The sequence below is a fragment of the Mastomys coucha genome, unplaced genomic scaffold, assembly GCF_008632895.1.
Source record: "Mastomys coucha isolate ucsf_1 unplaced genomic scaffold, UCSF_Mcou_1 pScaffold22, whole genome shotgun sequence".
NCBI classification, from domain to species: Eukaryota; Metazoa; Chordata; class Mammalia; order Rodentia; family Muridae; genus Mastomys; species Mastomys coucha.
Window position 1 is genome coordinate 128,926,729 of NW_022196905.1, and position 25,315 is coordinate 128,952,043.

At 50.3% G+C, this 25,315-nt stretch overlaps 3 protein-coding genes and 1 non-coding gene across 6 annotated transcripts in view; 2 read left to right on the forward strand and 2 right to left on the reverse strand.

Moving 5' to 3' along the window:
* The window catches only part of Stx1a (syntaxin 1A), a 29,372-nt gene extending 20,088 nt beyond the window's left edge, over positions 1-9,284 (forward strand). The window contains exons 8-10 of one of the 3 annotated variants that reach the window (XR_004109610.1): positions 3,750-4,006; positions 7,068-7,261; positions 7,962-9,284. Coding sequence is in view for 1 of the 3 variants with exons in the window: in XM_031338181.1 (XP_031194041.1) it covers positions 3,750-3,887; positions 7,151-7,261; positions 7,962-8,039 (327 nt within the window). In the remaining 2 variants the exon portion in view is untranslated. The remainder of the gene's footprint in view (positions 1-3,749; positions 4,007-7,067; positions 7,262-7,961) is intronic. The other 2 variants (XR_004109611.1, XM_031338181.1) reach the window with 2 other exon arrangements.
* Positions 9,285-10,977: 1,693 nt separating this feature from the next.
* Positions 10,978-21,271, reverse strand: Bud23 (BUD23 rRNA methyltransferase and ribosome maturation factor). Its single transcript, XM_031338182.1, has 12 exons — positions 21,140-21,271; positions 21,012-21,049; positions 18,917-19,012; positions 18,743-18,825; positions 18,440-18,536; positions 16,814-16,910; positions 15,203-15,253; positions 14,410-14,495; positions 13,916-13,961; positions 13,649-13,707; positions 11,543-11,632; positions 10,978-11,426 (listed from the first exon to the last, which is right to left on the reverse strand). The coding sequence occupies exons 1-12, from the start codon at positions 21,185-21,187 to the stop codon at positions 11,372-11,374; spliced, it is 846 nt and encodes a 281-aa protein (XP_031194042.1). The 5' UTR covers positions 21,188-21,271; the 3' UTR covers positions 10,978-11,371.
* LOC116071861 lies at positions 12,026-12,158 on the reverse strand. The gene has a single exon (XR_004111209.1).
* A 56-nt stretch (positions 21,272-21,327) lies between the features above and the next one.
* Dnajc30 (DnaJ heat shock protein family (Hsp40) member C30) lies at positions 21,328-24,810 on the forward strand. The gene has a single exon (XM_031338183.1). The coding sequence runs from the start codon at positions 21,376-21,378 to the stop codon at positions 22,033-22,035; it is 660 nt and encodes a 219-aa protein (XP_031194043.1). The 5' UTR covers positions 21,328-21,375; the 3' UTR covers positions 22,036-24,810.
* The last annotated feature ends 505 nt before the right edge of the window (positions 24,811-25,315 follow it).

Below are 25,315 nucleotides of genomic sequence, written 5' to 3' on the forward strand. Positions count from 1 at the left end.
ACAGCATATGCACATACACATGCACACACACCACACATGCATACACTCACACCACACATATAACACATTAACACATGCACACACACATATACACACAGCATATGCACATACACATGCACACACACTACACATACATACACTCACACCACACATATAACACATGCACACACACATATACACACAGCATATGCACATACACATATACACATGTACACACACCACACATACACACATGCATATACACACACAGCACACGCACATATACTCACCACACACACACATAACAAATGCACACATACACATAGACGCACACCATACACACATACACATATACACATTCACACACATACATGGACACACAAACACACACACATACACATACAGTGCAATAAGGAAAAAGTATTGCTGCCAGTTCGGAGCCAGCCAGGGTACCAAGCAGGCATGGCACAGCACCCCTGTCATCCCAGCACTGGGTGGGTGGAGGGAGGGAGGGACAGAGGGAGGGAGGGAGGAAAGGAGGGAGGGAGGGAAGAACGGAGTCTCTGTCATCCCTGGCTACACAGCTCATTGGAGGATGGGCTGGGCTGTACATGACCCTACCTAAAAACAAACTGTGTGTACCTGTAACTCTAGAAGGGGTGGGGGGGCAGACTTGGGCCAAAGCTGGGAGCTCACTGGCCAGCCAGCCCAACCAACAAGGTGAATTTCTGGTTCAACAGAAAACTGTCTTAGCATGGCAGCAGGGCTGACAAGATGCCTAAGAAGGGAGAGGAACTTGATGCTAACTACACCTTACAGCAGAGTTCCATCCCCAAGAGCCGCATGGTAGAAGGAGAGAGCTGGCTCCCTTCTCCCAGTTGTCCTCTGACTAGAAGCAAGCTGTAACGTCATACACCCTACACATGCAAATAAATGGAGACAGACGTAGAAACATTTTCCTACGTGGTGACGTAGAGAGATAGAGGAGATACCTTTTCCTGGCCTCTGCAGTGTGCAAGTTGGTACATCCATACATACACAGAGACACAAATAAAAAAAATTATTATTTTTTAATTCTAGAGTACCAGGGTTCAGTTCCCAGCACTCACATGGCAACTCACAACTGTGCAACTCTAGTTCCAGGGGACTTGGCATACTCATATTCTCTCATTCACTCTCTCTCTCTCTCTCTCTCTCTCTCTCTCTCTCTCTCTCTCACACACACACACACACACACACACAGAGAGAGAGAGAGAGAGAGAAAGAGAGAGAGAGACACAGACAGGGAAAACACAATGCATATAAAATAAAAATAAATAAATCTTAAAAAAATAAATAAGTAGCCAGACAGTGGTGGCACATGCCTTTAATCCCAGCACTTGGGAGGCAGAGGCAGAAGGATTTCTGAGTTTGAGGCCAGCCTGGTCTACAGAGTGAGTTCCAGGACAGCCAAGGCTACACAGAGAAACCCTGTCTAGAAGAAACCAAAATAAAATAAAGTAAAATAAAATAAAATAAAACAAAATAGTAAATAAATGTGTAGAACCCCCCAAAACAAAATAAAACAAAAAAACAAAAACAAAAAACGGGGCTGGAGAGACAGCTTAGCAGTTAAGAGCACTGACTGTTCTTCCAGAGGTCCTAAGTTCAAATCTCAGCAACCACATGGTAGCTCACAACCATCTGTAATGAAAGCTGATGCCCTCTTCTGGTACATCTGAAGATAGCTACAGTATATATAAAATAAATAAAATAAAATTTCATATACATAAAATAAATAAAATCTTAAAGAAAGAAAGAAACAGAGAGAGAGAGAGAAAACCTCCAAAACAAGAGTGGGCTGTAGCATGATTGTTAAAGTTCTTGCCTGCCACTATGAAACCTCTTTCTAAAACCCAGCATGGTTGCAGTTCTGTAATTTCAGCACTAAAGAGGTAGAGGCAGGAGGATCTGGAGTCAAAGCTTATTTTTGGCTATATAGCTTGTTACAGGCCAGCCTGGGATACATGAGATCCTGTCTCAAAACAACCAAATAAGGGCCAACAGGATGGCTCAGCAGGTAAAAGCACTTGCTGCTAAACCCAAGTACCTGGGTTCGATGCTCAGGACTCTCTTTGCGAAAGGAGAAAATTGACTCCCGCTTGGCTTCCACAGACATACTGATGGACATGTTTACATGAGCATACACACATACACAACAAGTAATGAATACAATAATTTTTTTGCAATAGAGTCTTGCTGTGTAGCCCTGGCTGTCCTGGAACTCTTTGTGTAGGCCTGAGTGGTGTGGACCTCCTAGAGACTGGCCTGCTTATGCCTCTCAAGGGCTGGGATTAAAGGTGTGCACCACCATGCCTGCCATAATAAAAGAGTCACTGGATGAGCACTCATTATGTGGGGGAGTGGCATCAGCTCCTTATTTCAAGCAGGAATTGAGTCACACAGAGACTAATTAGCAATGGTGCCAAACAGGAGGTTGGAAAGGCTGTGGCTGCTGCTTCTGGGAAACCTCTACTCGTCCCCGCTACCTCCCTATTCTAGTTTTTAATTTCTGTTGCTGTGAGGGAAAAAAAAAAGAAAACCCTAGTAAAGGCAACTCAAGGGAGAGGGGTCATGTTTAGCTGACAGGATTGAAGCAGCTAGTCATATCACAGTCAGAGCAGAGAGAGAGTGAATGTTCGCATGCCCGATGCCCAGCTAGCTTTCTCTTCACATAGTCCGGGATCTTCTGTGTAGGGATGATTGGTGCCGCCCACAGTGCGCTGGGTCTTCTCACATCTGTTAACATCGATAATTAAGACAGTCCTTCAGCTGGGCAGTGGTGGCACATTGCCTTTAATCCCAGCACTTGGGAGGCAGAGGCAGGTGGGTTTCTGAGTTCAAGGCCAGCCTGGTGTACAGAGTGAGTTCCAGGACAGCCAGAGCTATACAGAGAAGTCATGTCTCGAAAAACCAAAAAAACAAACAAGCAAACAACAAAAAAAAAACCCCAGTCCTTCAGAGATATGTCCGTAGCTAAGCTGATTTAGATAATCCTCACTGAGATGAGACTCTCTTCCCAGGTGAGTCTAGATTATGTCAACTTGACAAAACTATTGAGCCTGGAGAAATGACTTGGTAGTTGAGAGTCTCTGCTGCTCTTCTGAAAAACATGAGTTTGGCTCCCAGCATCCGTGTCTGATAACCACCTCATAACCACCTGTAACTCCAGTTCCAGGGGTCCTGATGCTTCAGAGGGGCTTCTGGCCTTCTCACGCACCACACTCAATGTGTATATACCCAGACAAACACAAACATATAGTTTTGTTTTGGTTTTGGGTTTTGGGTTTTTGGTTTTTTGAGACAGGGTTTCTCTGTGTAGCCCTAGCAGTCTTGGAACTCACCCTGTAGACCAGGCTGGCCTCAAACTCAGAAATCTACCTGCCTCTGCCTCACGAGTGCTTTGATTAAAGGTGTGTGCCACCACCGCCCGGCACGTATGGATTTTTTTTTTAACTTTTTAATTAATTTTTATTCATACGAGTACACTGTAACTGTCTTCAGACACACCAGAAGAGGGCACTGGATCTCATTACAGATGGTTGTGAGCCACCATGTGGTTGCTGGGACTTGAACTCAGAACTTCTGGAAGAGCAGTCAGTGTTCTTAACCACTGAGCCATCTCTCCAGCCCCCTACATATAGATTTAAAAACAAAACAAAAAAAAAATGGCAGCCTCCCTCCCAGTCCAGCCCTTCTCAGCACCGGGGTCCCTGTGCTTTACCCTCTAGATCATCGTGGACTCCAGCATCTCGAAGCAGGCCCTCAGTGAGATTGAGACCAGACACAGTGAGATCATCAAGCTGGAGAACAGTATCCGGGAGCTGCATGATATGTTCATGGACATGGCCATGCTGGTGGAGAGCCAGGTAAGTACCCTCGTCCCGGAGGTTGGCCTCTGGCCCCCGGCAGCATCCAGGGCCACAACTAACCCCTTCCTTTTCCACCCAACACGCTGCCCTGCCTGGGAGGGACAGAGTATCTTCAGGTAACCATAGCCTGTTGTAAGGGCCTCCAGGGATCCCATTGCATGGCTCTGCTTGGTCCCCTAGGCCCTGCATGGTCCCACTCCTCACCCCAGCCCTCTCCTGGCTTCATGAACTATATCAAGGGCCATGATAGACTGGCTGCACTGTTAGGAGCAGAAGGCATAGCAGTGAGCTAGGCAGCTGAGTGGTACTTACAGGAGTAAATGGCTATTGGGCGGGAAAGGGCAGCACAGCCCATAATAGAACAAGTGGATTATTCCTTAGTGCTGGGAGCTCAGGAGAGTTCTAGGTAGGCGTGTTCAACATATAGCCTAAAAGTTGAGGTTGTGTATGTCTGTGTGTGTACACACATGCTTGCATGCTCGTGTGCGTGTGTGCACCCACTTTGTATTTTTGAGACAGAGTCTCTCTTATTGAATCTGGAGTTTACCAAATCAGCTATACTGGCTGGCCAGTGAGCCCCAGGTCCTCCTGGTTCCAGCTCCCAGAAGTGGGGTTACAGGCACATGCCACGATGCCGGGTACTGAGGATTAAAACCTAGGTGCCTGTCCACTGAGCCGTCTCAGCCCCATTACCTGACTTGATTGCAAGTTTATTTTCTTTCTTTTTTTTTTTTTTTTTTTTTTTTTTTTAAATTTGAGACCATATCTTGCTATATAGACCAAGTTGGCCTTGAACTCATAGAGGTACGATTGCTGCTGCCTCTCATGTGCTGGGATGAAAGACTGTGCCCATGGCATAGCATATATTCATTCAGGACTTGGTCTACTCAAGGCTTCCTTTGCCCCAGCAGACACACTTGTGGGGGAGAAAGGGACCAGCTAGGAGGGGCTCGCAGGAGCAGTGAGGAGTGGAACCCAGCTGAGGGACCAGCGTTACCCAGAGCTCAGCAAGAGGCTAAGCTTGAGGAGAAAGGAGGACTGTGGGACCCGGGAAGTGGTCAGGGCCAACCCAAAGTTGGAGATAGATGAGGCGGTAACTGGAAGCGTTGGTTATAAGAATGAGATTATTTGCGGGGCGGTGGTGGCACACGCCTTTAATCCCAGCACTTGGGAGGCAGAGGCAGGCGGATTTCTGAGTCCGAGGCCAGCCTGGTCTACAGAGTGAGTTCCAGGACAGCCAGGGCTACATAGAGAAACCCTGTCTCGGAAAAAAAAAAAAAAAAGAGAGAATGAGATTATTCATTTATTTGGCTCTTATTAGATGTGTTTTGTTTTGGAGACAGGTCTCATATATGACATGCTAGCCTCCAAATTATGTAGCTTAAGATGACCTTGAATTTTTTGATTTGTTATAATTTATGACTTTATCTTTCTTTTTATGTATGAGCGTTCTGTCTGTATGAGTGTTGAGCCACCATGTCTCCTGCATGCCAGGAGAGGGTATCAAATTCCTTTGTAAATGGTGGTGAGCCACCATCTGGTGCTAGGAATCGAACTCCCAGACCCTTAGAAGAGCATGGCTCTTAGAAGAAGATGGCTCTTAACTGCTGAGCCATCTCACCAGCCCAACCTTGAACTTTTTTAAAAAAAATAATTATTTATTATCTTAGTGTGTATGGGTGTTTTGTCTGTATACATGTCTGTGCACTAAGTGCCTGGGGCTCATGGAAGCCAGAAAAGGGTGTCTGAACCCCTAGGACTGGTGTTATGGATTATTGTGATCTGCCATGTGGGTGCTCAGAATTGAACAAGTGTCCTCTGCAAAAGCCAGCAGTGTTCATAACCACTGAGCCATAACCATCTGTCCAGTCTAACATTGATGTCCCTGTGTCTGTGTATCTGACTGTGTCCATTTGCGCTTGCGGGAGAAAGTTCTTTCTGTCATGTGGGACCAAGGGTTGAATTCGGGTTTGGTGGCAGTCAGCTTTTATCCCCTAAGGCACCTCACCTTCTGGACCTTGAACTATTGTTCACTTGCCTCTCCTGAAAGGATGGGCTCCCAGGCCTGGATGCCTATATTCAGTGGGCACGGTGCTGGAGATCAAACATGGGCCCTCCCTCCTTCTAGCAAACCATGACAGCAACTGAGTTACATCTCCACTCCAGCCCTTTGCTTTTGTTTTGAGACACCGTCTTCCTCTCTAGCCTTGGTTGGCCTCAAACCTATGTCGATCTTCATCCCAGAGTGCACCAGAGTGCAGGGCTTACAGGGTTGAGCCACCATGTCTGGCTTCGTTGACATGAATTTTATGGTCAACTTTTTAGTTTTGGTTTGATTTTGTTCTTTGGCCTTTGTGAATTAATCTTGCTGATTAGCCCAAGCTAGACTTTGAACTCTAGATCTGTCTGGGCCTACTCAGTGCTAAAATTTTAGCTGTCACCACACCCATATGGCTTTGTTGAAGTTTTGTTATTGTTGTTTGTTTGTTTGTCTGTTTTGGTCATGGTCTTTTAGAACTGTGTGTTCTGTGATTTCTTTTACCTTTGTAAGAAAGGGTTTTGCTACGTAGCCCAGTCTAACCCTGAACTCCTGATCTTCTTGCCTCAATCTCTTGAGTGCTAGGCTCTCAGATCATGCCTGGCTAGACCAAGGGTTCTAGGAGTGGGTGTGATAGAAGCAGTGGGGAGGTCTGAGGGAACTGCTGTGTCCTGAGAAACTCGAAGGAAAAGACATCACATGTAGACTGAGACCCAACATGGCTGTAAGTCTTGTGGGGCAGTTAGATGAAGGACATGGGACTCAGAGAGGACTGAGGGGGCTGGCCAGAGAGTTTCAACATTTGAAGACAGCAGACATGAGCTTTCTGGAACTGCCCCCCTAAGGAAAGAGTAGAGGCTTGCCCATGCTCACCTGGTAAGCTACAGCCTGTGATCCACCCACTCCTGCCCTGCCTCTGCCTGGCATTATCCATTTCCTAGGGTCACAGCTGACCACTCTCTGCATGGTCCTCAACCTTGTCTGAGACTGCATGGCCAGTGCCACACCCCAGGATGGCTGCTGTTTGGGAGAGGTGGGAGCTGCTCCTGGCTGTCTTGTCCTCAGGATGCCTGGCCTAGTGGCACAGGTAAGAGGCTACAGGCCTTCCTCACAGAGCTCTTCTCTCTCTCTGACTTCAGGGGACTTTCCTGAACCCCTACCTCGCGCTCCCTCCTGGTCCTGAGGAGGGAGGCCTGGACCTTGGGTACCCCTGGTCCTGCAGGGGGAGATGATTGACAGGATCGAATACAATGTGGAGCACGCCGTGGACTATGTGGAGAGGGCCGTGTCTGACACCAAGAAGGCCGTCAAGTACCAGAGCAAGGCGCGCAGGGTCAGTGGCCAGCTTTGCTTAAGCCCATGCCCCGGAGAGCCCCCAGACCGTGGGATCCACCTCCCCACCTGCCTCGTCCTATTTTCAGAAGCTCTAACCATAGCCTTCCCTTCTTCATCAACAATCCATTCTAGGCCATCCCCCCTTCCTAGTCCTGATCCTCCAGAACCCAGCCCTCATTTTACTAATTGTTGCTTGTTTTCTTTGTTTTGTTTTAATTTGTTCCATATTGAGGTTCCGTATTGAGGATGGAACCCAGAATCTAGCAAATACTAGACAAAAGTTGGACCACTGAGCCACGTCCTCCAGTCCCTCACTGGGTGATTCTAGGCAGGAGCTCTACCACTGAGCCACGCCCCCAGCTCCTCACTGGGGGATTCTAGGCAGGTGCTCTACCACTGAGCCACGCCCCCAGCCCCTCCCTGGGGGATTCTAGGCAGGTGCTCTACCACTGAGCCACGCCCCCAGCCCCTTACTGGAGGATTCTAGGCAGGGGCTCTACCACTGAGCCACACCCCCAGCCCCTCACTGGAGGATTCTAAGCAGGCACTCTATCACTGAGCCACGCCCCTAGCCCCTCACTGGAGGATTCTAGGCAGGTGCTCTACCACTATTCAACCCCAGCATGAGCCCTCATTCCAGTGTCTCCCTCCCTGTGCCCTCACTGCTCTTCTGAGGCCTGCCTTTTGTGTCCCTGCAGAAGAAGATCATGATCATCATTTGCTGTGTGATTCTGGGCATCGTCATCGCCTCTACTATCGGGGGCATCTTTGGATAGAAACCACCCCATCCACCGCTCCATTCTGGATGCGTCTCCCGGAGGAGGCCCCTGGCTGCTGCACCTAGCTGGGTTGCCCTCCCCACTCCTGCCTTCTGGCTGGGAGTCCTTTTCCCTCCCATCCAACACTGCTCCCTCTCTGCCATGAGGCTCCCGTCCCCACCACCCTGCCCCAAGCCGTGTCGTGTGCATGATCTTGTGACAGTGTGTGTCTGTACAGGAGGCAGAGGGGAGCAGGACTGGGAACAGCCAGAGGAGCTGGGTACAGGCCAGTGCGGGCAAGACTCGGGTCCTGGCCAGGTCCGCCTTTCTTTAGGTCTGGAGTCTACTCTTCCCTGGGACTCAGGCTCCTTTCTGGACCCCAACCTTGCCCTCACTTGCCCTGCCCTCTGGCTTCTCCAGCTCTTCCCACCATGCCAAGGCACCTGGAGGGTGGGGACCAGCTGGTCACATGGTGCTGCTTTTCAGGTTAGGGGTGGGGGAATAGCTCAGCACTGAGTCTTTGTTAGCTGCCCACTGCCAGGAGGCTCAGGGTGCCACGGTTGCTGGTGTGTTAGGAGCACCCAGTACCCTGTCTTTGGGCAAAGCCTGACAATGTCTCTGGCCTCAGCTGCCCTTACCACAGCCCTGGGAGTCATGTTCCTGGGCTGGGCCTGAGCCTAGTGATCCCCTGCTAAGAGGCTTAGTGGTGCCATCTCTCTCCAGCCTTGCTTTGAGCTGGAGAAGAGGAGCAGGCCCTAGTCCTCCGCCTACAGTCTCTAACGGGCATGCTAAGTTGTGGCCAGAGCTGCATGTTGGGGACAGCAGTTCCCTGCTCCGTTTATGCTCTGAAAAGCCAGGTGTCACTCTGGGCCTGCAGTCTCACCCTGCCCTGTCTCCCATTGATGTGCCACGTGGTGTCAGGTGTACTGGATGCAGTATTCAGCAGCCAGCTGGGGAGGGGACCCTCCCACTTCCCTCCCCCGCCATCTTGGGGCTTCTCAGAGTCAAAACTATACCCCCTGCCCCAGGACCCCTTTCTTGTCCACAGGCAAGGAGTATGCATGCGAGTGCATGCAGCGGGAGCTGGGGCCATGTCTGTGTGCCCCCTTTCCCTCAGCTTTGCTCCTGCCGTGACTGTGACCACTGTCCGTGCTGCCTTCTCTCACGGCCACCTCCCTTTACCCCTTCACCAAAGGTCTTGGTACAACCAGCTGCCCATTTTGTGAGATTTTTATGTAGAATAAACATTTGTATCTGTAGCGAGCCTCTGCTTGGAATGTCTTTTCCACCTGCAGTGTAGAGGATGTGCGATCAACCACGGAGGTGTTGATGGGGAAGAGGCTCAGAGATGGAGGATCCCTCCCTCCTCAATACACAGGCCTTCATTTGCCTCTGGGTGGTCAGTGGGTAACATCTGGGCTTTTGAGACAGGCCCAGAACCCCACATCCTTACCTAGGGGGAAGCCAAAGTCCTTGCTTATCAAAGGCAAGGTTCCAGGTCTCTCTTCTATATGAATGTTTCACCAGAATGCATTCGTGTGCCTGGGGTTCTAAGAGGTCAGGAAAGTGGGTTGGATCCCTTGCAACTGATTTATGGATAGTCTTTAGCCCCCATGTGGGTGCTGGGAACCAGTTCCAGTTTCTCTGCATAAGCAGCAAGTGTTCTTAACTGCTGAGCCATCTCTCCAGCTCACAGATCTTGTTTTTAAGCTTTGCTTGTTTTAAAACAGGGTCTCGGCCGGACAGTGGTGGGACACACCTTTAACCCCAGCACTTGGGAGACAGAGGCAGGTGGATTTCTGAGTTTAAGGCCAGCCTGGTCTACAGAGTGAGTTCCAGGACAGCAGGGCTACACAGAGAAACCCTGTCTCAAAAAGAAAATAGAGAGGGTCTCACTAGGCAGTCCTGGCTGGCTGCTCTGAAACTCACTATAGTCTAGGCTTGCTTCAGATCCAGAGATCCTCCTGCTCTGCTTCCCAGGTGCTGGGATCAAAAGGGAGCACCACTCCACCTGGCTATTTATGAGTACGAGTCTGTCATGTGAGTATTGCCTGTGGGAGCCAGGGGAGCATGTTGGATCCCCTGGACTTGGGGTAATTGGTATTATGCACTCCCAATGTGAGTTGTTGAAACCAAACTCGGGTCTTCTGGAAGAGCAATAAATGATTGTAACCACTGAGCCACCTCTCTACCCCCTTAAAGAAAAAAGTGCACCTGTGCCTGAACATGTGTACTTGTGTGGGGAGGGCCAAGGACAACTTTGGTCCTCGACTTTTACCTTGTTCAAGGCAGGCAAGATCTTTTGTTCCCTGGGTATAGCTGACCCAAGTTCTGGGGAATTCTGCCTAACTCACATCTAGCAGTGCTCCTGCATCCAGCCTCACGTGGGTTCTGGACATCTGAATCCCTCATTTGCTTGGCAGGAACTGTTGTACCCAGTGAGCCTAGATCCCAGATCTGGTCCTTGGGAGATGCCCCTCCAGGGGTTAATGCCGTAGGGCCCTTGCCCTCCAAATTCAGCAACTTCCTGTAATGCCATGCCCAGGTGTAGTCTCTCCCTCCTAGGGCTCACAGAACATAGCTATCAAATGTCCTCAGCCTCCCCACCCCCCACTTCCCTCTCCTGCCATCTTGGATAGCTCTTGGATACCACACATCCCAGAGCCAGAGGCCACTAAGTGCTGAGATATTTAACACTTCCCACCTGGGGCAAGAGACTTGGGAGTGGCAGAAACCTGAGTCAGTATATACCTCAAACTCCCAAATCCCATTCCCAACCCTGTGTGACAAAGTGACATGCACAGTGAGTCCTGATCCAGGGACCAACCTATGTCCTTTGCAAGTTCCAAGAATGCTTCTGTCCATTCCAAGCCTGTAAATCCAGTTACTGCCTAGGAGCCACGCAGTGGTCCCCAAGAGAAGAGCTGGAGAGGCAGTCTCATGCAGAGTTAGGGACGCCAGTTACTTAGAAAGTAATTTAATGCATTTAGGACAAAATAAAATATCCTTAGAAATCCTTTTTTGTTTTTTTAAGACAAGTTTTTGCTGTGTATCCCAGACTGGCCTGGAACTTTCCATTGTCTTGTCTCAGACTCCCGGGAGGGTGTTGGGATTCCAGGATCGGAGCTGCCAAACCCACATCCCTGGAACTCTTTTAGTGAGAAAATATTCTGAGAGCTTCCCAACTTTTCTAAAATACTATGTTGCTAGCTGCTGAGGTAAACAGTTCAATCCAGAAAATTCCTCAGAGGCAGGTCCTGGGTTGGACTGCTCCCAGTCTCTGAATAGAGTGGGTGGCCAGGGCTGCCTGTAGGACTGGATGCAGGTGTGGCCAGGCTCTCCAACTGCCCTCAGAAGCGGGGCTTGCGCTTGCGGCCGGTGTACTGGGTGTCAGGTCTCACTTCCCTGCAGACAGACAGACAGAGACTCAGGAGACTGAAGAGATCTGAGACCTCAAAAGAGACTCCTTGGCAGCCACAGTATCCCCTTTCTGCCTTCCGTCCATCCCAGCCGCTACTCACTTGCCCTGGCGCCTGCGCCGCTCCTTCTTCTCTAGGACCCACTCCCGGCTCTTCTTCACCAGGTCCCTCCGTGCCTTCTTATGTGGAGCCCTGGACAGAGACAGATCAAGAGGATGGCTAAGCGGTGCACAGGGGCAGCCCCGAGGCTCCTCCTTCCTTTCTGTGATTTACATTCTGGACTCCTTAGCAACAGAACCAAAGCCCTGGCTTAGCAGAGCTGTGGGGTGTGGTCCCTGCCCTGCAAGGTGTCACTGAGTAGATGGGCTTGTATCTGGCACACACTCAGTCCGTGGAGTGACTCCAGAAAGGAGTAACTCAAAAGCCTGGTAGTGTCCAAGGGAAGCCATGGTACCTGCATAATCCAGTGTTGCCACTTAAGGTGCTCCTCAGGCCTGGGAATTCAGTGTGGCTATAGAAGCCAGTATCCACCCACCCCTGGCACCCCCACTCCAGTCCCCGCCCCCACCCCAGTCAAGCTTCTGTCAATGTCTGAGGCCGGAAAACAAGGCTGCCAGCTCCCAGCAGTCCTGACGAAAATGCTCCTCACAGGCTGATCTCGGCCTCCAGCCCTGGCCGTGGAGGAACATGATCCCCATAGCTCAACAGACAAGAGGCCCAAGGAAGACAGGGTGCCTGATCACCCACCCACAGACACATTCCCATTGGCTGCTGGGTTGGAGTGATCAAGCCTAACTTGAAGGAGAGCTGCTGGCTACTTCAGTACAGACTGGGGCCCCTGGGTGCTGGCAAGAGCCACAGCCTAGCCTTGCCAAACCCTCCCCAGCAGAGCAGGAGCAGAGATCCAAGAACTACTCAGCACTTGTGGTGGGGGCGGGGCTGTGTGCAGCTACCCAGGCCACCCGGAAAGAAGGGAGGCTATGTGAGGCCAGAAGGGAGCCATGGGAGGAAGTCCCAGGCTGGTCCAAAAGCCAGTCAGGAGCCTGCCCTCCCCGGTGACAGTGAACAGCAGGAATTAGTGAGGTCAGTTTCGACAGCCCGGCGACACAGCACCATGCACACTGCAGGATGTGTAAGTGTAGCTTGTGACGGGAATCTGGGAGGCCCCTAGCCGCTATGAAGGCAAGGGGGGAGGCAAGGGACTGAGCCAAGTGAGGAAGAAAGGGAAGAGGGATGGAACAGTCCAGAAGGGCAAGGATGGGCTGACAGCCATTCCACTCACTGACACTAGAGTGGAGCTAAGGGACCCTAAGATGCACGGAGGGGACTGGATGCCTTCTGCTTCCTCTGCAAAGCTAAGGAGAACCATCTAGAAGAGTCCTAAAGCTCAACGGGGAATGAGCAGGGGAGGTAAGAAAGGACCCTGAGGGGGTGAGGGTCAGAGGTCACTGCCAACATGGGAGAGCCAAAGAGCAAACAGAACATTGGGTGGGCAGAGCAGGAGTGGGGACAAGACGGGAGTCAATAAACAAAGGAAAATCATCGAAGTAGAAAAGAAAGGGGAAGGGACCATGGGGAATGATGGGGGAAGACCGTGTGGAAGCCCGCTTCTTTTCTTAGTAAAACAGAAACAGAAACGGGGCAGGTGAGAGGGCTCAGAAGGTTCAGGGGCTTGCTGCACGAGCCTGGCCCCTGCTCATTCCCTTTGAGTTTCGGGGCTCTTCCAGATGTTTCTTCTACTGAGTTTTGCAGAGGAAGCACAGGCATCCAATCTCCTCCATGCATCTCATGGTGACCTCACCCTCACACTGCTGGTGACATGCGCTTTCTGTACGCTGGGCTTTGTTGAATGATCTGAGTATCTGATCTGTGGGAGCTGTGTGTGTGGATAGGAAGGACTCAGGAGGGTGGGGATGAGGATGTAGGAACCAAGGAAGGCTGGGACCCAGGCCACAGTTGAAAGTGGCTGGGGGAGGGTGTGGGGAAACTGTACATGAGCACCCTGCCGAGTGCACTGCGGACCATGTGAGCATGCGCAGGCTCACGGAGGCTGCCCCAGTGTCCATCCTGAAGTGGGGAAAAACACAGTCAGAGAGGCACACATGGGTGTAACCTCCCTTTGGTGCTGCAACTGTGTCTAAGCTAAGGCTCAGGTGTGAGTGGAGAGTCCTGCCCAGCCCTGCCTGGTCCCCACACCTGGGCACCTACCGCTCACTGGTGAAAGTAGACTCAGAGGCCTGCTCTGCATCCTGACTTTCAGTCAGCCCCTGCAGGAAACAAAGCTCTTTAGTCACCCGGGAGCTCACTGCCCCAACACAGAAATGTGCATCCAGGCCTGAGCAAGACAGGCCACAGGGGTGGGACTTCCCTCCCAGGACCACCAGAAGTCTCAGACAGCTAGGCTCTATATGCAGGGGACTGGGGAACCCTGACCACAGCAGCTCTCCCAGCATGCTCTTGTGTGCCCTTCCTTACCTTTGGCAGGGAGGTGGAAGGCCCAGAAAACAGACAGAGGTAGAACCTGAAAGAGAGGGCAGCAGGAAGTCTGGCTCACAGAGCCTAGCTGCAGCACAGAGTCCTTATTCTCCATGTCTTGTGGCCCTGTCCACCTACCTGAGACAGCATTCCTCTGTCTACTCAGTAGCCTGAAAGGGCCCAGCGCTGTGTAGACAGCTCTCGGTCTTAGCATTTGCTGTGTGTGTGCATACACATGAAGTCAGAGGTCAGCCTCAGCTGTCCCTCCTCAAGTCACTGCCCACCCCAATCTTTGACATGGTGTCTCTCTGTGTGAGACTAGGCTGGACAGCCAGTGATTCCCCAGAGATATGCCTATCCTCATTTCCCCGTCACCAGGATTACAAGCAAGCACCACCACACCTGGCTTTTCAACGTGAGTGTGGAAACGGGACTCAGGCCCTCAGGCTCTCAGAGCAAGCACTTCACCCACCGAACGATCGCCCAGCACTTACTTCTTTGCTTTGGCACTGTTGGGGAAGTCTACCACCACGCCGCCAGTGAAGCCTGCCCTCGTGGCCTGGGTTGTGATCAGCTCCAGCTGAGGAAGGGGGTCAGGAATGGACAGAGGGACAATAGGGACAAGAAAGGGACAAAAGCTCACTATATCCTCAGCCCTCACTGGTCAGAATCTATAAAGCACTCTCTAACTAGACCTTTCCCACTCTGGAGGCCTGGAAAGCCACTAAGGCAGAATTCAGGCTATAGCCAGTCTCAGCAGCCCCACCCTGAGGGAGTGTCAGAACAAACCAGTTCAATTAATACCCAAGGACTGGTCCAGAGACTCAGCTCCCAGCCTTCAGGCAATGAATGAGGCCAACTAGAGCAGACTTGGTTCTGTTCCTACAGAATCCCTCCCTCACTTTTGCCACATAGGACGGAGCTGCTGAGGTCCTCTTACCTGGCCCTGTCTACCTACTGGGTTATGGCAATGGGTAGCCTCAGCATCGCCTGCTGCCAGCCACTTTAACTACTCTCTCCCCGGGGTGCGGATGGAGGCCAGGTCCCAATGCATACTAGATGAGAGGAACCAACCCCAGGCTCCCCACCATCTCACCTGTCAACAGAAGAAAACACCCCAGCCTCCCCTACAGACACACCCCTTCTCGGAAAGTCATCTGGGGTCACAGTGCCACCACTAGGGTACCCATTCCCTTGTGGTGCCCAGTGGCAAAAAGGCAGCTGAGGGGAGAAAACTATTCTATGTTCTGCAGTCTCCCCTCCCTGAGGCCCTAGCTACTTGCTCACCTGCTCCGAGTTCTCGGGGTACAGCTGCAGGACGGCTCGGGCCCCACGGACCTGTAGAAAACAGAAATGTCATTACCACCTAAGCGTTCTGTGGAATCATGACCACGGCACTCCTAACATGGGCAAGGTACCATTCTTACAGCTCAGAATACCACCGCCACCAAAAGACTCCTAAACTTCTGGAGTACAGGCTAGGAAAGCAGACATTTAACTTAACAGTTGCAGGAAGAAAAATTGGGGCCAGGTGGTGCACGTCTGTAACCTAAGCCTTCAGGAGGCAGAGGCACGTCTGTAACCTAAGCCTTCAGGAGGCAGAGGTAGGAGGATCACTACGTGCTCAGGTCCAGCCTGGGCTACACAGTTTAAGTCCCTATCTCAAAAGAAAAGGGACAAGAAACAAAAATAACCCAGTAAGCCGGGCGGTGGTGGCACACACCTTCGATCCCAGCACTTGGGAGGCAGAGGCAGGTGGATTTCTGAGTTCCAGGCTAGCCTGTCTACAGAGTGAGTTCCAGGACAGCCAGGGCTACACAGAGAAACCCTGTCTCCAAAAACCGAAAGAAAAAAAAACCCAGTAAGTACTGGGATTAAAGGTGTCTGCCATGGGCTAGAGATGGCTCAGTGGTTGAGAGCACTTGCTGCTCTTCTGGAGGACGGGGATCCATTCCCAGCACCCACGTGGCAGCTCACAACCAGCCCTGGTGTCCTGGAACTCACTCTGTTGACCAGGCTGGCCCTGAACTAAAAGATCTGCCTGCCTCTGCCTCCAGAGTGCAGGGATTAAAGGCATGTACTTTTTTATCCAGTTAAGAAATATTTTTTTTCAAAAATATTTGCTGGAGAGATGACTCAGCAATTAAGAGGGCTGCTCTTCCAGAGATTCTAAATTCAATTCCCAGAAACCACATAGTGGCTCACAACCCTCTGTAATGGAATCTGATGCCCTCTTTTGGTGTAACAGTGTACTCTTAGACAAAATAAATAAATCTTTAAAAAAATAATAATAAAAGAGGGCTGAAGAGCTGGCTCAGCAGTTAAGAGCACTGACTACTCTTCCAGAAGTCTTGAGTTCAATTGCCAGAAACCACACAGTGGCTCACAACCATCTGTAATGGGATCTTCTGATGTGTCTGAAGACAGCTATTCATATAAATAAAAATAAATCTTTAATAAAATATAAATAAGTAAAAGGAGGAGGTAGGGGGACTTGTAGAGGACGGGCACTATGGCAGGCGACCTCTGTGTGCTACACATCTCTCCTCACTCAACTCAGTGGCTCGGATGCTGGCCATGCTGTCCCTGGGCTTGATCACGTCAGCTCTTCACACCTGGGCTTTTTTCTTTTGCATTTCTGAGACATCTCTAATTGATTTTGAACTTCCTATGTATCAAAGGCTGGCCTTGAACTCCCAACTGTCCAGTCTCTGCCTCCAAGTGTTAGGATTCCATGTCTACACCACAACACACAGCTGAGTCTTCACAGGCTGTGTGTTCCTTTCCTAGCAGCTTTAGCATGGATCCCTTCAACTTCATCCCTAAACTTACAGGACAGGAAGAAGAGTGACAGACAGACAGACAGACAGACATGCAGAGGAAGAAGTTTATACTCACAAGGGCAGAGTACAGAGAAGAAAAAAAGTGGTAGAGGCGCCTGGCAGGGATGTCCGACTTCTTGTTTGAGTTGCAGAGCCACTGCACGGCAGAGATGCTGAAAAGGAGGAGATCCTGTTAAGTGGAACTGATGCCTGCCTTCCCCAGAGGCCTCCTGAGAACTCTGCCATCACCCACCCACCCTAATCTGCTGCCTAGCACTCCCACCCTGCAGAGGCCTCTTGGTCACTTCTTTACAATACAGGACCACTTGGAGAAGAACTTCCCTCCTTCAACCATTGCAGGAAAATGTTTTCTCAGCCAGTGTCTATGTGTACTTCCAGGTACCCAGGCCATTGCTGCCTATCTTCCCCCCTCATTCTCTCCCACCAAAGGAAACCCACCAGACAGCAGGTACGCCCAGCCATTCAGCGGCCCCTTTATATCCTTCTGCTATATTTCTGAAGGCTCATTAAACCCCCCCCCCCAAGACCTTAAACGTTCTGCAGTTACACTCATAGCTTCTGGCCCATCCCTCTTCATACCCAGGCACAGAATGCGCCATCCTACTGGCCTAGCATGAGCAAGGCCTTCAGTTTGATCTCTGATGCCACAAAACAAAACCAACACATCGACCAGGTGGCATACACATTTAATTCCAGCACTTGGGAGGCAGAGGCAAGTGGATCTCTGTGAGTCCACAGAGGGAGTTTGGGCCAGATAGGTCTACCTAATGAGATCCTGTCCTAAAAAACAAAACAGAATCCACCCATCACCCCTCCACACAAATGCTTTATATTTCTTTAACATTACTGCTTTAACCTTAAGCCAGGATCTCATGAGGCCTAGCCTCCAACTCTTGTGGCAGACAATGAGCTTGAACTGCTGATCCTCCTGCCTCTACCTCCCAAGTGCAAGGATTACAACCATGTGCAGCAACATTTCATATTTCCAACAGTGATTTTAACACTCCACAGCTGGTTCTTAACACTCAGTGGCTGGAGAGATGATCAGTGATGCAGTTCTTGCTGCTCTTGCAGGACACAAGTTCAGTTCCCACCACACACAGCAGCTCACAACCTTCTCCAGTTCCAGGGGACTGGCTACTGTCCTCTAGAAACCACAGGGACCAGGCATGCATGTGGTACATGCCCATGCACACAGGCTAACACGTGCATAAAATAAAAATAAATAAATCTTGCGAATGAGAGCTTGTCTGAAACTAAAGGTAGTGTCGGAGGGACAAAACCTGAGGGTGCTCTGTTGACTCCACTTGTCTGTACCCACAAACACAAGAATGTGCACACACACACACACACACACACAACTACTTTTTAGCTGTCTTTGTCCTTATAAATCTGAAAATCTTAGAATATGTACATTTGTGAAATGACATTTATTTCCTGTGCCTGCATCCTGGTTCATGTATGGAGAGCAAACAGTAATTTTCAAGAATCTTCTTTCTCTCCACCACATGTATTCTGGATGTCAAACGCAGGTTTACCAGGCTTGGTAACAAGCCCCAGTGATCACAGAGCCAGCTCCCCAGAACACATCCATTTTTAAATGTGATGTAGTGACTGCTATGCAGCCAGGTTTAGAAAACGCTGATCTATGAAAGTAAAAGAAGAAGGTAAAGATTGTCACCTGATGCAGCCATCAAAAGAACCAGGTCTGAATGGGACTCCCTGGCCCATGTCCCCTAGCAGCAGGTCTCCCTCTGTGTCTCGATCCAAGGCGGCATCTACATTGGAGGAAGCATGAGTACAGCTGACGCAGACAGGTATGGTGCGCAGGCCTGTGAGCTCAGTAACAGGGAGGCTGAGGCAGGAGTATTCCAAGCTGAGGCTACATAGCAAGACCTTATCTCAAACAAACAAAAGTCCAATTCAGATGCTCCACACAAAAGGGGATAGTGACCTTGGTACAAGGCAGGGCACACACACTTACCCAACATGGCAGGGCTGATATCAATGCCCACCCAATAGTGTCCCTCTTCAGAGATATAATCTCCACTCAGTCCAGAACCGCAGCTGGAAGAAGCAATGCATTTGGGGTTCACACTGCTGAACCGCAGGAAACCCCCGACCCTGACCACAACTGGGCCTGCGCCCAGGACCTCACCCGATGTCTAACAGGTAAGAGGGCTGACCCTCTGGCAGACAGAGGAGCTCCAGTGCTCGTTCAGTCATCTTGGTCTGGATGTCAATCATCCGTGAGCTACGAGTAGAAAAACATAGGAGCGGTTATGGAATTCCGGGTCATACGTCTCCCAGACCAAAAGTGTCAGGAAAATAAAGAAGCAATAACCAGCTAGAAGTACTCTTTTACTTTAAACAGTTTTTATTTCATTTAGTTGGGGGAAGAGACAGAAAATCAGAGTACAGTAGAGCATAGCAGTGCATGTCAATAATCCCAGTATGGAGAAGGCAGAAGCAGAAGGCCAGCCTGATAGTACAGTATAACCATATCTCAAAAAAAATTAGCAAAATAAACTATATTCAATTTACTTAACTCTACATACTAAAGAATGACTTTTAGGCCAATATACCCAAAATGACATTTCAGTACGGAATCAGTATAAAATTGTGAGATATGTTGTGTGTGTGTGTGTTTTTTAATGTCTATTTTTTTTAAAGATTTATTTTATTTATTTTATGTATATGAGCATACTGTATCTATACAGATGGCCATGAGCCATTATGTGTGTGGCTGCTGGGAATTGAACTCAGGACCTCTGCTGGCCCTGCTTGCTCTGGCCAGGCTTGCTCAGGCCCCAGACGCTCCGGCCTAATCACTGTAGCTGTCTCAGATGCACCAGAAGAGGGCATCAGGTCTCATTGCGGGTGGTTGTGAGCCACCATGTGGGTGCTGGGATCTGAATTCAGGACCTTCGGAAGAGCAGTCAGTGCTCTTACCCGCTGAGCCATTTCACCAGCCCTGTGGTTTTTGTTTGTTTGTTTGTTTGTTTGTTTGTTTTTGTTTTTGGAGACAGGGTTTTTCTGTGTAGCCCTGGCTGTCCTGGAACTCACTCTGTAGATTGGCCTCGAACTCAGAAATCCGCCTGCCTCTGCCTCCCAAGTGCTGGGATTAAAGGCATGCGCCACCACTGCCCAGCATGTTGTTTTGTGTGTATGTGTTTGTGTGTTCATTTTTTCACATTAGGCCATTCAGACTTACAGAGTTTTAATAGCTAGTTACCGGCTGTTCTATTGAACAGAATGGCCACACCTGGTCTTTCCAAAAATGAAGGTAAACAGTCCCACAGAGAAGTGCTCCATAGAGTCACGAATGCTGGACCATGCCTGCAATTTACTACTTGTAAGGAGGAGACAAGAGGGTCAGGAATTGTGCCACCTCCACTACACAGCAACATCAAGAATACCCTGAGCCATTTGACACCATGTTTCAAACAAACAAAACCAAATAAACTACCATGTAGAGTGGGCTGGTGAGATGGCTCAGTGGGTACGAGCACCAACTGCTCTTCGGAAGGTCATGAGTTCAAATCCCAGCAACCACATGATGGCTCACAACCATCCATAATGAAATCTGACACCCTCTTCTGGTGCGTCTGAAGACAGCTGCTACGGTGTACTTATTTATAATAAAATAAATCTTAAAAAAAACTACCATGTAGAGGATTCAGACATTAGCTATGCCCATGACAACTCAGTGCAATCGTGCATTTAAATAAGGATCACAATAAATCCACAATTAGTATGTCCTCTCTTCAATAGTACTTATTCCTTCTTGGGGCGGTGGGGGGAGAGAGGGTGTAGCCTAATGGTGCAGTGCTTTTCAGAATCCTCCAGTCAATGGCCAGGGTGTGCCTCAAAGGTAAAAACTTCTACTTAAAATCCCCAAGCGCGGGGCAGGAGGTGTTGCTCAGTGACAGACCGCTTATGCAATATGACAGTACCCTATTTGTATCTTCTAACTATCGCCTACTTTACCACATATTTAAAACACACTGTCAAACAACCTAGTGTAAACTGGAGATGAATATACCCACACTGGTACCGAGATACTTTCCAGACGCTCAATGATTTAAAGCTCACTTTACCAGTGGCAGAACTATTTACTCAGACACCCCCCCCCCCACCCCACACACACACACACTCCCAAATTCTACATGCTTTCCAAGCGACGCCCATAATCGGGGCGACTTGCCAATCCCGACCCCCGCGATGCTGCTCAACAGCCATGCTTTCCTCACTTGCGAACGTATTTCCGGGCTTCATTCTGGTCATAAAACTGTTGAGAAGAGAAAAAACATGGGGTTTGAAGGGAAGAATCCAAAAGCTGTCATTCTAGAAAAAGACCAAGACCTGGCGGGGCTCTCACCAGCTCTGGCGGTCCGCTGTGTTCGGGTCTCCGGCTACGAGATGCCATCTCTAAGGTATGGCAACACGCTGGGACCGGCGAGCGCCGGCGCGGTGTTTAACGTCATCAATCCGCGACCGCCTCAGACTGAACTATCCCCGCCTTTCCTTTTATTTGATTGGCTATAAGGCGGGAACGCCGCCCACGATTCGAGGCCCCCATTGGCTGCCTCGGCACCGCCCTGGCCCCGCTACAACATGGCGGCCGCGCGCTGCCTGGGGTGGCCCCTGGTACCGCTATGGAGATTGTGGCAGGTCCGGGGGTTGCTTCAAAGTTCGGCCACGGGCTTGTGCTCGCGAGTGAGGACTTACTCCCGCAGCGCCCTCTACGAGCTGCTGGGCGTCCCCTCCACGGCCACGCAGGCACAGATCAAAGCGGCGTACTACCGGCAGAGCTTCCTCTACCATCCAGATCGCAATCCCGGGAGCACGGAGGCCGCCGAGCGCTTCACGCGCATCTCCGAAGCTTATCTGGTCTTGGGCAGTACTATCCTCCGTCGCAAGTATGACCGAGGTTTGCTCAGCGACCAGGACCTGCGCGGACCTGGTGTCAAGCCCTCTAAGACGCCCGTGGCCGATTTCACTCCTCCCCGCCCTCCTCCCTACACCACTCGGCCTCCCGGTGGCTTTCCGGCTTCTCCCGGCGACGGTCGCACTATGTTCGACTTTGACGCCTTCTACCAAGCGCACTACGGAGAACAGCTAGAGAGAGAGCGGCGTCTGCGCGCCCGGAGGGAAGCCCTTCGCAAAAAACGGGAGGGCCATGCCAACAAGGGGGCCCGCTGGGACGATACTCGAGATGCCACTTTCTTTGTCGTCCTTTTCCTTATCTTCGTCTTTGTTGGCTTTCGTATTTAATCGGAGAAAAGGAGGGAAAGGGATCCAGCCCAAGAAACCTGCCTTTTTAGACCTTTGAACTATTGGTCTACAATTGAATTGACTTCCTCTAGTGGTGTTCTTTGACCCTCCTGACAACCTCCAACCTGGCCAGTGATCAACACATCTCTCTCCTTTGGTCCAGAAAAGACGCTTTTCAGTGGCCAAGAAAAAGGCCCCAGGATAAAGATTCCTGTGAAAACCAGGAATTTACGTGCTTTCCAGAATCCCCTGGGTGCCTGCTAATTTCTAGAAGTTACCTTCCAGATGCCAATTCCCAGAGCACTTGCTGCCGTTTTATCCAGAAGCCCTGAGCAAGATTTGCCCGTCCCCTGCCACATGTCTGTATAGCAGGTGGTGCTTCCCCTGTTACCTCCGAACCGTGCGATACGACTGGTTATCCGATGCCAAAAAGATTTAATTCTTGGGGACTCAGAGTGAAATTTGTTTTTCTGTGTTACCGTAAGCCACAGGTGAGACCTAATCAAGGATCCAGCGGACGCTGGGGATGTAGCTCAGTGAGAGAATGCTAACAGCAAAAGGCACTGACTGGGTTTAGGCCCCAGCTTTGTTTGTCTTCGTGTCCCCCTTCCCCGCTAAGAAAAAAGTTAGTGAAAGATTGCCAGTGTTTCCCTCGGGTCTGTGCTACACTATTTCTGTCAGGTGGGATGGAGGAAAAACAAAGCCTTAAGGGGAGGAGTACAATACAGTCCTGTGTCTATATCTAGCTAGGAAGTGCCCTGGGTGCTGTGTGAGCCTAACAACAGAAGAGGAGATGATTTGTCCTCCTAAGGTCTGTCCCCATTACTCATTCTGCTCCACAGTGGTGGTGTAGGGTGGTGTTATCAGGGCCAAGTTCATCTTGGGGAGAGCATGCCCGTCCTTGGTCTTTCTTTTACTAGCCACTTGCATTGCTAAGTGTGCAGCCTGTTAAAAAGACCTGGAGGCTGAGTTCCTGAGTGTGGCCCGTGCATCTAGTGTTGATCACAATTGCCACAAGTCAAATCCCTGTAATGAGGCTACTGGACTGTCTGAGTGTTTTGGGTCTAGAAAAAGCAGGCGGGTCACTGGTCAAAGGTACAGATGAAGGGTAGGCCTGTAATCCAGGGAGGCTGAGGGGTTGTGGTCGATCACATAGCAAGACCTGTCTTTAAAAGGACACAAAATGACACACAGGGGCCATGTGCAAAGCCAAGACTACAGATCCACAGCAGAGCTCAGGCTGTGGCTCTGTTGACAGGGTACAGGCCTCAAATGCACAAATCCCTGGGTGCCACCCCTGTGCCACGTAAGCCGGTCTTCATGGCACTGTGATCTCGGCACATTTCGGAAACAATATCAACTTTGTATGACAGACTGGCCTAGAACTTCCCATCCTCTGCCTCAGTCTCCTGAGTGCTAGGACCTCAGGTGTGGGCCACAGACCCGCAGGGATATAGGAGACTTTCAGGAGAACTGCCAGGAAGTGATTCTCTTGGTAACGTTGTATACGTCCCATCTCCCAAGATTTTACAGTGTTTTCTGTCCTAGCAAGAGTAAAGTTGGCAATGGACATAAGTCCTGCCTTCTGGGGCTCTTCCCCCACCCCTGGCTGTGGGGGGAGAGGCTGAAGTGATGAGTGCAGGCACACAGGAAGACTGAGTGAGCAGCAGGCAGGAGGCTCAGTCAGGAAGACAGGAGGCCAGGATGCACACACCTGGTGCTCTCTTCTTGCCAGACTGCTAAAATAGATAAATGGCTAAACTGAGTAAACTACCCATCACAGTGTTGATACAACCGGATCCCTTCCTTCCTAACTCCTTCCCACATTCTGGCCGGTCATCCACATGGTATGTCTTTAGCCTCTGTCATGGGTCCAGTATGATTCAAGACAGGACGTGGTAGCGTCTATGTAATCCCAGTTGAGGCAGGCTGAGGCAGTAAGGCCTCCAGCTTAAGGCCAGCCTAGGTCATACAGAAAGGTAGAACCTGGGCATGGTGCTCCACACTTGTAGTCCCAGAACTGGGGAGGCAGAAACAGCAGGATTACCCACAGGTTGGTGGACCAGCTGGGTCTACATAGTGAGTTTCAGGCCAGCTAGGGCTACATAGTGAGGCTCTGTTTCAAACAGAAAATGGAACCTATGAAGTGGCTCACTGGGTTAAGGAATTTGTCTTGTCCGTAAGCCTAACAACCTGATATCTATGTCTGGAACCTACATAAGAAAAGGACTTACTCTTGAAGCCTTCCTCTAAACGTCATAGAGGAATAGTGGCAAGGATGTGTGCACCCATGTACATTCTCAGACCTCACACAGGACAAAGTAAATAAGCATAAATAGATAATGGACATTAATATAGAAAAAAAAGTCATGTTTGACTCAGGAGATTCCCCACAGCATCAAGAGGATGGCCACCAACACTCATTTTGGGAAACGAGAGGTCCTGTATCTTGAACCTATGTGTCTCCTTGAAGGTCACCAGACCCCAAGAAGAAGGAGAAGGAACAGCTGGCAAGTCATGGACCTTCCTCAGCCACTGCCTTGAGTGGGTGAGGATGGAGAGAAGTGGGAGTGTTGCTCAGTGGGTAGAGTGCTTACAAAGCCCTAGGTTCCAGCTGCATCACTGCATGCCCTGAGCATGGTGGTACAGACCTGTAATCATAGTGCTCAGCGAAGGCAATAGGGTCCAGAGTTCAGGCTCATCCCAAGGCAGAGCTTAAGGCCAGCCTAGGCTAAGTAAGGCTCTGTCTCTAAATAAACTTAAATGTCTTAATTGCAGATTTGGTCAGCTTTCAGTTGACCTTCCCTGTGCTGAAGTCACGCTGCCTGCGGCTGACATCACAGGAAGCACGTTCCTCAGTAGCCCACCATGCAGTTGAGCTGAGGTCCAACTTGCAGCTTAGGTACTATGCTATGGAGCCTCTGAGTGGATGGGTGGTCCCCCTTTGGGAAAAGCAGTTGTAACTGGGAATGGAGTGTGCCCTGGCTTCCATCTCTATCGTGGCAATAGTAGAAATGGTGGTTGCAATGTGCCATTTGTTAAGTTCAGTACACAGGAACTGGAGGAAGAAGGACTTCCTCCAAAAGTTCAAGGTCTTCTCTGGATGCAATTGAATAAACCTTTAATGCCGGCATTCAGGAGGCAGAGGCAGGTGGATCTCTGTGAATCTGAGGCCAGCCTGGTCTACACAGTGAGTTCCAGGACAGCCAGAGGTGCACAGTGAGACCCTGCTGCAAACCATAACAGCAGCAGAGTTTGGGGCTTGAAGGGATGGTTCTGT

Excerpts from the sequence above, each read along its gene's own strand:
- Bud23 (XM_031338182.1), bottom strand. The coding sequence starts at position 21,187 with ATGGCATCTCGTAGCCGGAGACCCGAACACAGCGGACCGCCAGAGCTG. Across the intron at positions 15,254-16,813 it reads CTTCTCTGTACTCTGCCCTT|GTCCGTGGGGCCCGAGCCGT; the intron begins GTGAGTATAAAC and ends TGTTTTCTACAG. Across the intron at positions 13,962-14,409 it reads AACAGTGCCAAAGCAAAGAA|GTTCTACCTCTGTCTGTTTT; the intron begins GTAAGTGCTGGG and ends CCTCTCTTTCAG.
- Dnajc30 (XM_031338183.1), top strand. The coding sequence starts at position 21,376 with ATGGCGGCCGCGCGCTGCCTGGGGTGGCCCCTGGTACCGCTATGGAGA.